The sequence below is a fragment of a genome, unplaced genomic scaffold (assembly GCF_019419815.1).
Source record: "Pyrus x bretschneideri cultivar Hongxiangsu unplaced genomic scaffold, Pyrus_bretschneideri_v1 Contig33, whole genome shotgun sequence".
NCBI lineage: Eukaryota > Viridiplantae > Streptophyta > Magnoliopsida > Rosales > Rosaceae > Pyrus > Pyrus x bretschneideri.
Genome location: NW_025999646.1, coordinates 3,899,909 through 3,913,716, shown reverse-complemented (window position 1 = coordinate 3,913,716; position 13,808 = coordinate 3,899,909). Strand labels below are relative to the sequence as shown.

At 33.5% G+C, this 13,808-nt stretch overlaps 1 protein-coding gene across 3 annotated transcripts; it reads right to left on the bottom strand.

Moving 5' to 3' along the window:
- Positions 1 to 4,456: 4,456 nt before the first annotated feature.
- Positions 4,457 to 9,969, bottom strand: LOC103933008 (gibberellin 2-beta-dioxygenase 8-like). 3 transcript variants are annotated; one of them, XM_009342659.3, is made up of 4 exons: positions 9,919 to 9,969; positions 7,348 to 7,824; positions 5,787 to 6,108; positions 4,457 to 5,225 (listed from the first exon to the last, which is right to left on the bottom strand). In XM_009342659.3, exons 2-4 carry the CDS (start codon positions 7,821 to 7,823, stop codon positions 4,995 to 4,997), a joined length of 1,029 nt encoding a protein of 342 aa, XP_009340934.2. In that variant the 5' UTR covers position 7,824; positions 9,919 to 9,969; the 3' UTR covers positions 4,457 to 4,994. The 3 variants fall into 3 exon arrangements, with proteins under 3 accessions (XP_009340934.2, XP_009340935.2, XP_048447084.1); XM_009342660.3 differs by lacking the exon at positions 9,919 to 9,969 and having other exon boundaries at positions 4,458 to 5,225; positions 7,348 to 9,681; XM_048591127.1 differs by lacking the exon at positions 9,919 to 9,969 and having other exon boundaries at positions 5,093 to 5,229; positions 7,348 to 9,686.
- Positions 9,970 to 13,808: the final 3,839 nt, after the last annotated feature.

The window sequence follows — 13,808 nt, the reverse complement described above, 5'->3', positions numbered from 1 at the left end:
CTGAGAAGTTATTGTGTGAGTTTCCAGAAACAAAACCGTGAGGGCAGTGGTTGAGGCCCAAAGTGAACAATATCGTGTTACAGTGGAGTCGAGTCCGGGATGTGGTGGGAATCCGGGCGGGCTAATGATGTGTGGTTTCTTTGTGGAAGGTGTCCAATCAATTGGTATGCAATTTGAAAATAATTGCTCCATCATCGGTTTCATTTATGGAGGTTTTTCCAATTAATATAAAGTTTGTTACATGAAATTTTCGAAATTCATACCAGATTGGTTGTTAATGTTTGAGAGTACTTTTTAGAATTGTATGATTTCCTCTCTAATCCAAATTGAGAGCTCATATCAAAGATTATGCAAAAGAAGGGTTAACTGCGTTCTGTGAACATAGGTTGATTTGTTTTAAAACTCGTTTGGATGTGCTTTTAAAATAATTGAAAGCGTTTTTGATGAAAATGTTTTTGGAACGAATCCTTAGTAAAAATGCAAGTAAATCTTGGAAAAGCACTTAAAGTGCTTCTTGGAAAAAACACATAACTGATGCTTCTTCCAGAAAACACTTAAAGTGCTTTTGGAATGCAACAACATTTTCTCTAAAAGCACTTTCAGTTATTTTAAAAGTACATCCAAACGAACCATTTAAATTTTGGTGACAATAACAAATTTATACAGCTCAACATGGCAACGAAATCATAATAAGGAATTTTACATTTGATATTATCTTGATTGAGCTTTGGGATTCAATCTAATTCGATACGACTATTTCATTTCTTACTTTTCGTCTAATTATGTACACTTCAACCCATATTCTCATTTCAATGATCCGTTTGCAGCCATGGAAAAAAGTACCAAAGTTGTGGGAGCATTGAATTTACGGAAGAGCTTGCAGGTGGAATTAATGGGAAAGTTCAACAAATATGTCTAGAAAAATAGTAGAAATTATATTATGAAGCCACAAACCCTATCAACTCATATTTAATTAGCAGCTTTTAATAAGATAAAGTGTTCAAAGAGATGTGATTTAAGTGTGCTGTATTTTGTGGTATTTTAAGGACAAGATGATACATATAAATTATTGCTCAGCTTAATGTCATGAATTAATTGTTTAGTTTTTTTATTTTTATTTTTATCAAACACTATTATTTGGTTCCTTGCTGTATTTATTCCTTTATTCTTCGTTAACATCTTCAAACTTGCTTTCGCATGCAAGGAGTTTTTTTGTTTATTACGCATTTTACACACAACTTTATGTCGTATTTCTTTCTTATTTAGAAGTGCACGTTCTATTTTATTTGTATGAAGCGGTATGAGAAAGAAAACAACTAACACAACACATCTTAAGGGGCGAGTAGTGCCCGTGATTAAAGAAAATGCCTCTCGCATATGAGTGTGGACAGGCTAGTCCCTTTGAGTTATCTCTCTTATTAAATAAGGACATTTTTGATAATGTTGAATGTTTCACCAAACTGAAGCTCTCACTTTATATATAGAAGAAGATAGGCCTTAGGCCTTGGGTCTCTCAAGCTCGGTGTCTAATAAATAAACTCAATAATTAATTTAATTAATCTTTTTAATCTCAAAAAACTCATCCTTAGGGATTCAAACTTATGCACGCAGTGACATTCACGCGCAAATAGTTGGCATCGGGTATGGGCCGAGGCCTATCTGCCATAAAGACATGCGCAGTGTTATGTCAATGGGACCCAGGCTCCGGTTTTGGAGTTGGGTCAGGCCCAAGTAAATGTTCCACAAACCCGCATGTGATAAATTGTCAGAAGCTAAAATGTCAAACTTGACATTCTACACCTGCCGTAATTTGTCATCTTGTTCGGCCACTCTTAAGGCTGGTTTGATATTGCTGTGCTTTGAAAAAAAAATTGCTTCTGCTATGTTGGGAGAATAAACTCATTTTTACTGCTTCACGTTTTCAGCTTTTTTTCACTCAAAACTGTGAAAATAAGCAGTTTTAAGTATTTAACAGACATATTTTTGAGCTCATCATTTTTTTATACTAATTTTTTATAAAATCATCTCAATACCAAATTAGTACTTAAGCCTCGGTTTGAGCTTGAACCTTGGCTTTGGGCTCGGAATTTCGCCGGAGTTGCTTCCCTCCACTGAGTTCGAGCTTCTCCTCCTCAAATCTCGTTGACTCGTTGACCAGCAAATTTAGTTGTGCTCAGGAATCATGATGAGTCCGTGATGATTTTTTTTTTTTTTTTATCTTTTTGGTGTGTGAATATCGTGATGAATTTTTTTTGTAGTGGATCTTGCGGGGAATATTGTGGTGGCGTCGATGTGGTCTCCCGAGGACGACGAGAAAGAGATCGGGAGAGTTCCCGCAAGCCTGGAAGAAGAGCGGGAATGAAAATATCCCCTTGGGTCCCACTACCACTAGCAGGCAACACAATTCTACCAGAAATGGAGAAAACTAAGAATTATCCTTGAGTTTAGCGTTCTGTAAAAACTTCAAATTAATTCGATTTGCAAACGGTTTTCACTTATACGTTCGTGGGATCGAGTTTTATTCAAAAACTATGATTGACTTTGGAAGGCCTACAAATATTTTATGACTAATAACTAAAATTCAAACTTTGTAACTAAGTACTTTGTTCTAAATTTAACAATACATAGTGCAATACCGTATATTGAATTGAGGGTATTTACGTCCTAAAGAATTACTATACATAAGTATTACAACATACAAACATGCAGTATTTACCTTGATTGCAGAAAACTTCGAACGATGAACAAACATATCATCAAATAAGTGTAAAATTTTTGCTAGCGATCAATCTCAAAATCAGATTTGTGCAAATAATAATGCAAAGTTGAAAGATATGAAAAGAATTACGAACAAAAACGATGGATAAAAAGACCGTTGATTCTAACACCAAATACCACAATTTCAGAGGCAAATGTACATTGGAATAAAGGTGGTCACAAAACCACCCATAGTTTCGAGAATACACATATGAAGGCCTTCTAAGGACCCTCCAAATGTTTAGTAGGGGTTCATTTTGTGTCTACCAAGTGTCTGATGTAATGTCTGCTAGGCATAACTCGATAGTTGCATCAACATCACTCCACATATTCTCTCGATATCACTTATCAGATTGCTTGCGCAACATGGTTTGGCCAGTGACAACAAGTCTACCAAGCATTAGAGAAATGCCTCGGTGAATTTTGGTGTTATCAATGATGGTATACAGTCAATTAACGTACTAAAGAGGATCTTTATATTGGAGCTCTTTTTCTATTATTTCTTTCTACCATATCCTTAATAGCGGGTTGGTTACACCTACAATCGAAATGAAAACTGAGCGTTTGATGATTTAGAAATGCTGAATCTCGACTAAATCATCAATTGTCAAGACTATTTGAAGTGAGTTCTTTGGCTTGGACAAGATATTTAGTTCATGTCGCTATTCCTAGAGCTCAATGAATAAATTATTATTATTATATTTTGTCGCGCTTCACACTCTGTTCTTATGTAAAAAGTCATTTGATACGAGTCACCAATAAATATCACACAACATTATAGTGCCACACACACACACACACACATACATATTGCTTAAGGGGAGGGATCCCCATTTTTCTAAAAAAATGGGGACATGCTCCTCACCGTTGGATTTAATTTTAATAAAATTGTGTGGTTGAGATTGTGTGGTCTGTGTTTTAATCTCAACCACATAATTTCATTAAAACCAATCTAATGGTGGGGAGCGTGTCCCCATTTTTTTGAAAAAATGGGGATCCCTCCCCTTAAGCAATCTGTGTGTGTGTGTGTGTGTGTGTGTGTGTATCTATACTAAAAGCAAACGAAAGACTCTCACAACTAGAGACACTACAAAATATACAACGAATTCAAACTAAGGTTTTGGAAACTAAAGCTCACGAGTTGCAACGCTTATGATTCTCATAGATGATTCTCATAGATGTGCAAAATTCATCCTATAGCGCCCCTGATGCCATATCGAGGCCACCCACTATCTTACCCAAAAAGTTAGATTTAGTACACAGTTCAAAGTGGGAGAAACATTGATCTAACAAGATAGTTGGGATTTGAGACAAATAGAAACCAAACGAGGAAGATCTCCTCAAGACGAGAAGGATAACAGAGGTCGAACCAGAATCACCTGCTATGCGGCAAAGATCTGGCCGAAACACCCCCTCTCCCCCCAGCTGCCTATTTTGTTTTTGCCAAATCTTAAGGTATCCCACACCCAGAAGGTAGGACTATTCCCTAGTGAGACCCGTAAAGACTAAAGACATTTCAACCAGCTCCTTACCACAACCAAATGACACGCGTCCTCCTAGAACTTTCAACTAGGGAATCGCACATGTTTTTACCTAGCTTCGTGCCTATACCCAAGACCAGGGAGCAAACCTGCCTAAATATGAAAAGTGAGTTTTTGAGATAGCTAAGGTTTTTTAAGTAGGATCATTTTTTTTCCCAGTTTCAAAATATAGTTTGAAAGTAATAATTAACAGAATAAAGAAGTAAAACAATAATCAATATTGATCAATCCTTACATTCTCATTATCCCAACTTACAATGATCGATCCAAACAAATCGTCTAATAATTTTGGCTAACATAAACCCTTAATTGTTTGCAGCAAACAAAGGAAAACCCTTAACTATACCGAACTGCTATACCACCTTAATTTCCATTTCTAATACAAAACTATGCTTACAAAAAACAAAAAAAAAAAAATATATATATATATATATGAAAGCTTAATTATACAACAATAACAACAACCACCAAGTCATATTTCACTAATTAAGGTCGGTTGTATGAATATTAGAATAGCACTCCACTAGATTTTGCGCCAAGTCTTCCTTTAACTCCAAGTACTCTATATTTTTTCGAAGCTTAGCTTAATTATGCATAACATTTTTAAATATATCAATTATCCCCCGCATATATATCTAGAAATAGCCTAATAATTCACTAGTAGAATTCTTCTGTAGTGGTTTAATTAATTACTAATTATACGACAAATCTCGGAAGACCTATTTTTGAACCCAATTTTTGAACATCCTCTTGGACTTGCCGCCTGTACTCCCCAAAGCTGAATTTTCTATAGACAGAAGGCTCCCTGCAACTCTGTATCACGGTGTCATATGAAGGACATAAGAAATATGCAGTTGAGAATCGTTCCACTTGCAAATTCGTAACAACTCGATGTTGAACACTCTTGTACACGTTGTTGCTCCATGCCTAGCTAGACAAAGAAGAAAACAATAAAACTAATGAGATAATGAAACAAGTAACTTGTATTATTTACATAAAAAAGGATCTTGTGTTGTCATCTAAACTTCGTTTTTAGATAATTAAAGGCATTTGTGCTTATAATCGCTTCCTAGTAAAAGCGTTTTATATAAAGTAAGTATATCGAAATTTGTAATTAAAATATACAAGTACAATTTTGAAAAACACTTGAAGTGCCTTATGAAAAAAATAAATAAAAAAGCAGTGCTTATTCCAATAAACCACTATGAAGTGCTATTTTTAAACCCATAGGCACTTTGAGTTTTTTCTCCCAAATATTGTCAAAAACACTTTTAGTTACTTAAAAAGCACTTCCAAGTAAGCTGTAAAGCCTTATAGATTGAAAAAGCACCTTTTACAAAATCGCTTCTAACAAGAATCACTTATGAATAAAAAGCACTTCCTACATAGTGTTCCTAAACGTGCCCTGTCTATATGTATGCAGATATGATCCAGTATACATGTTTGAAATATCATAATTAATGATGTGAATCAAAAATTTAAAATTACCTGAAATAGATCTCCAATGTTAATGATGAGAGCTTCTGGATTAGGTTTAACTGCGATCCATCTATCGTCTTTGATCAACTGCAATCCTCCAACCTGGTCTTGGTGCAATATTGTAAGGAAATCACTATCAGTGTGTGGCATCAATCCAAACACCTCAGAAGGGATGGGGCAAGGCGGATATCGGTTCATTCGAAGATAACAAGTGCTGGGCAAACAATTTTCTAGGAAAAATGTTGACTTGTGACCTAATTTCTCAGCCAAAATTTCAGCCAATTTCAGTGCCAAACTTGAAACTGTTGTAGCAAATTGTTCCATTGTTGAGCTGGATACATGCAAATATAATTGGAGAAATTGACTTAGTTCCCAATTAAATCATTAGTGCCAAATTATTAATTCAATCTTGCACAAATGGTACTGAAAATGATTAATGATCACTTCTAAAGATGAACTGTTAATTATTTACTATTATAGCAACATGAAGCAAGAATTTATTTATTTTTTAATAAGTTGCAAGAACTGATCAAGGTATTATACGAGAGAGGGGCCATGCATACACTACGTACAGGGGTTTCACTTCTCAGGTTAATTTGAGAGTAAAAACTGTAGGAGTAAAATAATATAATTAGTTTAATTGCATTAATAATTAACTCTACAACAAGAAGAAGTAAAGGTAAGATAACTATGACAGCAAATATATATCTGTAATTTGTCCATGACAGGGAAGCAATTCTGGCATCGATGAAGATAAGTACTACGTACTCTACATTTCTGCGTACAATTGCTAGATCGATCTAGAACAAAAAAGATACACTGCACACTGTATATATGTATGTATGTATCTATGTATGAAGCTGCTAGAAATTTGGAAGAAGTACTGCATCACATGCAAGTTCTCTGAAACTTAGTTTGTGGTTCCTAAATGACTGCATGTGATGCAGAAGCTGACTCATAGCTACTGAGCAGTCGGTTTCACCAACTTTTCCAATTTCTATGGGATTCATGAGTATGCAAAAATCAGACTCAAGAAACCAACAAGACCATATATATGTGAGGTGAGGACATGAAGAACATATACTGTACATCTGAAAGTATTTTTGGTCAATGTAAATTATAAAGATAAGAAAACTTGCAAGGGGTTATAACCTGTGGGTCACTTTTTCGATTGCCAATTACTTTTGTGATTGGAACTTTAACTTCCTTCGGTGTATATAAATTTTTTGTGCAAAAATTTATCAAAATATTGTATGCATTTGGCCAGGTTCAAATCCGAGACCTCTACACTAGTGTATAACACTACTATTTGGTCCGGTGAATCGGTGATACTTCTCTTTTTTATATTAAAAAATGTCACACATTCAATAATTTATCAGTTAATTCTCCACCTTGGTTGATAAAAAAAAATTAATAATCAGTGATTCTAATAGGGTATAGTGCATAATTTCTGTAAGAATATCACTTGTTTATTTTATCGATGATTCCTATGGTATTAGTGGATTGGTACGGTGCTGTTGAGACTCCAAAGATGTACAATTCATGAACCTGAAAGTTTGTAAATTTTTACCTGAGTGTATGGTTGAGACCAGAAGCTGATGTAGCAGAAATGTCGTTGAGTGGAATGTGAAAAGCTTCAGACCATGCTAACTGCCGTAGGCATGTGGCAGAAGGAGTTCCCCAACGATAAGTTCCCGGTGAAAAGTTCAAGTGCTTGTCCTCTTGCCTCTTCTTATCAAAAGATTGCTTGAACAGCTTCTCTTGCTCAATCTTCATCTTCTGAAGAAGCCCTCCTGAAATCCCATGATTCACTACCTGAAAGAAACCCCACTCTTGCGATGCCCTAGCTATTTCCGTCATGCACTTCTCCCTCTCCTTTTCTCCGAGCTCCAGCCGCCTAAGATCAATCAACGGCAGTTCACATTCCTCCACTGTAACAAGCTGTTGTAGCACCTCCTCCTTGTTGTTGCTGATGTTGTTGGCTTTGTTGACGGTGTTGTCGAAAAGGGTCTTGTAGGCCTTGCGAAATGGTGGGTCCGAGTCCATGCTTAGAAATTCAAAGACATATAGAGTGAGAGGGAGAGGGAGAGGAAAGGGAATGTTATGAGAGAAGGGAGAAGAGATTAAAAAGAACTCGATCGATTTGATAACAAATAATTACAAGTGGGTTTTGAAGACGATGAGAAAAGAGGTTGAGACAACACCGCGTTGCTATTGTTTCTTATGGTTCCCTTCGTCGTCGATGAAAACGTTATGGCCGTTTCCTTTCCAACTTTTGGAGTCTACACTAGTAGTTGTGTCCATGTCCTTTTGCCAGGCACTAGACATGGAAGTTATCTATTTTTTTTTTTAATTTTATACTTTTCCTTAATTTAAATGAACAAAAATCTTCATTCCCAAGTTTTTCTTTGATTCCTATTGGATTACTCTCAATGCTCGTTAAATCCGTCTTGCCAAGTTTTAGTTTTTTTTATTAATGAAAGTTGACATTAATTTTGATGACGCTGAACTTCTTATATATTATCAATAAATAAGTTTCAAAAATAGGTCTGAACAGAAAACAAATGAAATACTAACTAAACAATAGACATCTTAAAAGTTGGTGTTTCTAACACTATTAAAAATTGAATATGTCTTATCTAAAGAAGAAGAAGACGTTCTGCAGGTTGATCTAATAAATTGATTTGAGCAGCTTAATTAACTAAATAAAGAGTGGCCACACTTAGAGCTGTCGAGTGGATTTTCCTCTGACCTAGGATTTTCAACCTTTTCAAAAATTTCCCAAACAAAGAAAGAGAATAATTCGTTCAGATTATATGAGCACTATAAATAAACAAATAAATTTGAGCAAAAACCAAATAAATAAACTTTTGCAACTAAAAGCCAAAAAAAAAAAAAAAAAAAAAAGGAAGCAAATAAACTGCTCCCTAGCAGAAGAAAACAAGACTCTGGTCGTATTAATCTGATGACCACCGACTGTCCAAGCATCCATTATTTTGCAATTAAAAATATATAACACAAAAGAAACATATCACGAACTAACGACTTCCTGTTGATTTCAGGTTTTCCCTTAAACTGCAACTTGATAGCATAATAGCAATTATCATTTAATATTGTATCTCATGTTTAATAATATTTCATACGAAATGGGGAATATATATGTTGATCCTTATTGAATTTTCAACATGATATGAGACCAACATATGCATACTGTTATCAGATCCATATTTATAATTCAGATATGCAAAGAATTGTAAAAATCTTTTGAAAGAGTTGTGTAAACTTCCTTTTATCACACCATTAACGTTAATTTAGACCACTAACTAAATGTTTCTCATTTCAATGCATGTGTGACCCAAATTAACGGTCTACTAAATGCTTTTTGATAACATATTGCAACAAAGCATTACCATTTATAAATTATGGTGTCGTTTTGGCTCAGTATTGGGTTAGATATATAACCCTGTAAATCAAGGTATATTGAAGGCATAGTGGAATCTTTCATTTTGAGGGGATTAGACATAAAGAAAACTTCTTCCTTTCTAATCCTATCATTTTAGAGAGGATTGAAATGACTACGTTTTTTAATGAGCAATTCATCTTCTACCTTAAAAATAGTGGTTAATTCATTCCAATTCAAACTTTGAAAGTAAATTAAGTTTTGCACTTTGAAATAAAATTGTTAAATATTTTAAATTCACTATACCTAGCTACCACATTTCCTTGGGTCCTACGAAGAGTAAATATTCAAGCCATTATGTGAGACATATCTGATCTGCACAAAATATGCTTTTTATCTCCAACAGAGAGGCCATGTATGATAAGCAGTACATACAATAATACAAGGTGAAAGAAACATTGAAAAAAACACTTGGTATATATGAAAATTGTTAGCAATTAGATAAGAATATAAAATAATGTTGATGAGGAGAAATATAGGTTAAAGATCCTATGTATAAAAGGCTGATAAAAGAAGAGAATAAGAAATGGAAACCAGATCTACTCTATTTCAAGACTATATATATATATATATATATATATATATATCGTCAAGATTATCATCCTCATAAGGATGAGAGTAATTAGATATAAGCTTCAATGTAATATCTCTATCTAGTAGATATATATACATATATATAACCTGTTCTTGAATCTTCATTAACAGATCAGACCAACCTGTATGTGCAGCCTGCAGAAATAAATAAATAAAAATCAAATTATAAAACTACATAGAGTCTTAAATAAAAAAAACTTCCCATAACACTTAGGGAGTTTGACACATGCAGGCTTATGACAAAATTTTAACTTCTATAACTTGCATTTTTCTAAAATAGATGATCTAACATAGACTACATAATTGCAAAAATCAAATTTAACAGCTAAAACACTCTACGTAGCATTAAAGCCGAACCTCAAAACTTGTAGCAAACTTATCTCTTACAACCAATGACAAAACCACCTAAAAAAGCTCAACAGTTTGGTACATAATATGCAAACTTATTTACATAGAAAAATCTCCTTAATTATTAGAAAAAAGTTTAGAGTGTCCTTAATTGTTGAAGAAAATTAACAAATATTTATAGGCAATCTTAATTTTTTTTAAGCCTTATTAGGAAATACTGTATAAAACAAACACTTGTAGTTGATAGGCTCAACTGTCAATATTACCAGCTCCTGATATGATAAGGATTAATTTGACAAAATTCAAAGATTACTGCTAAAACGAAATTACTTGCATGGCAATCCGCGGAGGCGTTGACGTCGACTAGCTATGACTACTTTGAAACATCATCCTACCTTAATTAAAAAACTTATTCAGATTAACTTGAAAGCAGTAAGATAAACATAAACAAATTAAACAACATATATAAATCGAAATCAAAATGCTGCTTACATGTCCTGGATCGAATTGAGGACGTTGGCTGGCTTTTATATAAAGAATGAGAACGAGAGCTTATACACACACACACATATATATTGAAAAAATTAGTTGGGAATGGCTGGCAAGCTAGGGATATATGTTTATAAGGTGAAAATCGCATCAATCAATACCAACGTCTTGAGTTTGTGTCCTTTGAATATATATATATATATATATATATATATATATATATATATATAGCTACGAGGATTGAGAGTCTATGCTTAAGAGAAGAACACGCGGCTCATACACGCATCAGATAAATATTCTAGCTAAGAGCAGCGTCGGCACTTATTCCTCCTTAAATTTTCAAATCTTAACGTACCATGCTTGCATGTCACACCAACTGAAAGTAATGATTGTTCAGATGATCTCTTTACCCATTCGACCAAAAAATACCCATTGTACAAATCCATACTAGTTAACAATGTCAACAAAGTTGTATAGCTGGTTAGAGCACCCATTTAGTAAGCAGAATGTTATTGATTTCAACTCTCAACGAAAAAAAATACTATTTTTTTCAACAGTAGTTAACTATATCATTTTTTTAATAAATTAGAATCTGGATTTTGTGATTCACGTCAAGGTATAATGTTTTCAGTTTTATTTACAGGACACCGGTTTCCGTCTTTAAGGACTATTAATTAGCAGTTATGAAAAGATTAAATTTTGGACATACATGCGCATATAGGTGGAAATTATAATCATGTCGCCGTCGGATTTAAAGGGGAATTTAGAACATAATAAAGTCAAGTCACTTAGTATTATGGTGTATTAATATTCTTTTTATTTGTAAGTGAACGATCTTACTCCGAATCTCGTAAATTACGAGTTTAGAACCAATTTATTTCCCCAACTCTTAGTGTAAATATATGGTTTAACAAATGGCGCCATTGCATATTTAATTTATATATTCATGTGTTCTAGGATTAATGATTCCACAATATAATTAAAAAGGACATATATTTTTAATTAAACATCGTAAGACAAACAAATAAATTAACAATGAACTAAACCCATTAATTTACAACTGAAATAAGTTAATTCAACCCAAACGGAGAAATGGCAGGAGATTATTAAAATAGTCAATGCATGCATATAGAATATGTCACTAAAATAATTTTCATACGGGAGGCCAAATATCAAATCATCGAAAGCTGCTTACGTCTTTTAGAAAATCAAGGACCCTTGAGCTTCGAATTGCTTTTTATCACACCAAATCATCTATAAGTTGTCTCTCGTTTTTGGCCTTTATCTATAGAGAGATTTTTCACTGTAATCGGTATACGGGGTGGTACATCATGTGTCATTATACAAATGATGGGATATGTGTGCTAAAAAGTTAATAACTTAAAAAATAAAATTTCTCACCACTCCTATTAAAACATGTGGTGTACAGGGCAGGCCCTAAGGATAGCCCAAGTAGGCGCCCGCCTAGGACCCCCACTTTAGAAGGGCCCCCAAAAAAATTTTATATCCTGTAATTAACATATAAATACAAAAAAAAAAAAGAAATATCATAATTCATTTGTTAGTGCAATGGAAATGTTGGCTTCATTTTTCTTTGGGGTGTTGAGTTCGAAACACGAAGATGCCTTTCAGTCACTAGATTTTTCTTGTTTTTCAAATTTACTGTCAATCCATCTGTCCAACTACATATAAAGTTATAAAACTCAAGTCTCTTTGCAATCTTTTTTCTTTCAACTTCTCATTCTCTTCATTTATATCGAATGTTTAAACCAACTATCATATGGTCTTAAATATTGTACTTTAAGGTAATCAAAACTTTGAATTTTATATTTTTCTTTTCAATAACTTTTTATTCAATGGATTATTTTAATATTCAATTCGTTAGTGTGATGTTGATTTTAGAAAGAAAAAAAAACAAGAGAAACAATTAGCATTGAATTTATTATACTCGTCAATCAAGTTTTATTGTTATTTACTCTCTTGATCATCAAGTTTTATTGTTCTTCACTCTCAATCTTAAACTTTTAACTGCAAACATTTAGTACATTTGTGTCTAAAAACGTGAATCATGTAATGTTTAAATAATGTTTGTATATTTATCTTCTTTTGATATTAATTTTTAATGATATTTGATGTGAAAATATAACTTTTTATGTATTTAGCGAATTCTTTTTTATACAAAGAACCGGAGATTAGAGAATTTTAGGGCCCTCGTCTAGGGCCGCCAAATTCTCAGGACCGGCCCTGGTGGTATACCACTTGTATTCCTGACACAACTAAAAATTTCTCCAATCTATAATTCAAAATTTCAACGCAACTAGAAATTACAAAACCTTTCCCAATTCTGACTTCAGCGCATCGAATTGATTGGTTTCCTCCAATTGGTATGCAAAACTCTCAAAAAGAAAGACGTGAAGTTTGAATGTCTACCCTCGTATATACAAAAAGAGAGAGATGGAAAAGCTTAGAATAATGGTGAAGTGGTAGCCATGGTCTCTTCACTTATATATAAAGTATGAGGTGGTTCTATTCCTAGTCTAATAGAAAATGAAACTTACCACAAAGCTTGAGGTGATACTTTAACCATTTCAAATGAAAACTTTATACCTTCATTCAATCAACAACTCAGCATGATTTACGCATTTGCAGTTAATTTTATGTAATCAAATTATTTAAAAAGAACAGATATGACGTTGATTCAACCTGTCTATGAAATGGTCGTCAGAATATCACTATTACAAATTCGATTTGGATTATTCATGACATTATTGTATTAGGTACATTTATACACTATGTTATAGCATAAGCACATGGTAGATTTTGGAGTATTGTAAAAGATATTTTCCATTTATAGTGTTACCTGGTGTGACAGAAAAAGAAATGCCATTTATAGTGAAGAAAAATGTATATGAAAGGGACAATGACTGGTGAGACTTGGACGCATGACAACCAATAATGAACTTAAAAAGCAAAGTTGAATAATGACGAGACATTCGGTTGAATATAAGAGATTTTTCAGTGTGATCGTCATACGAGGTGGTACATCACGTGTTTTTATATAAATAGTGAGTTATGTGTATTAAAGGTTAATAACTTAAAACTTAAAATTTTTCACCACTTGCATAAAAACATATTGTGTA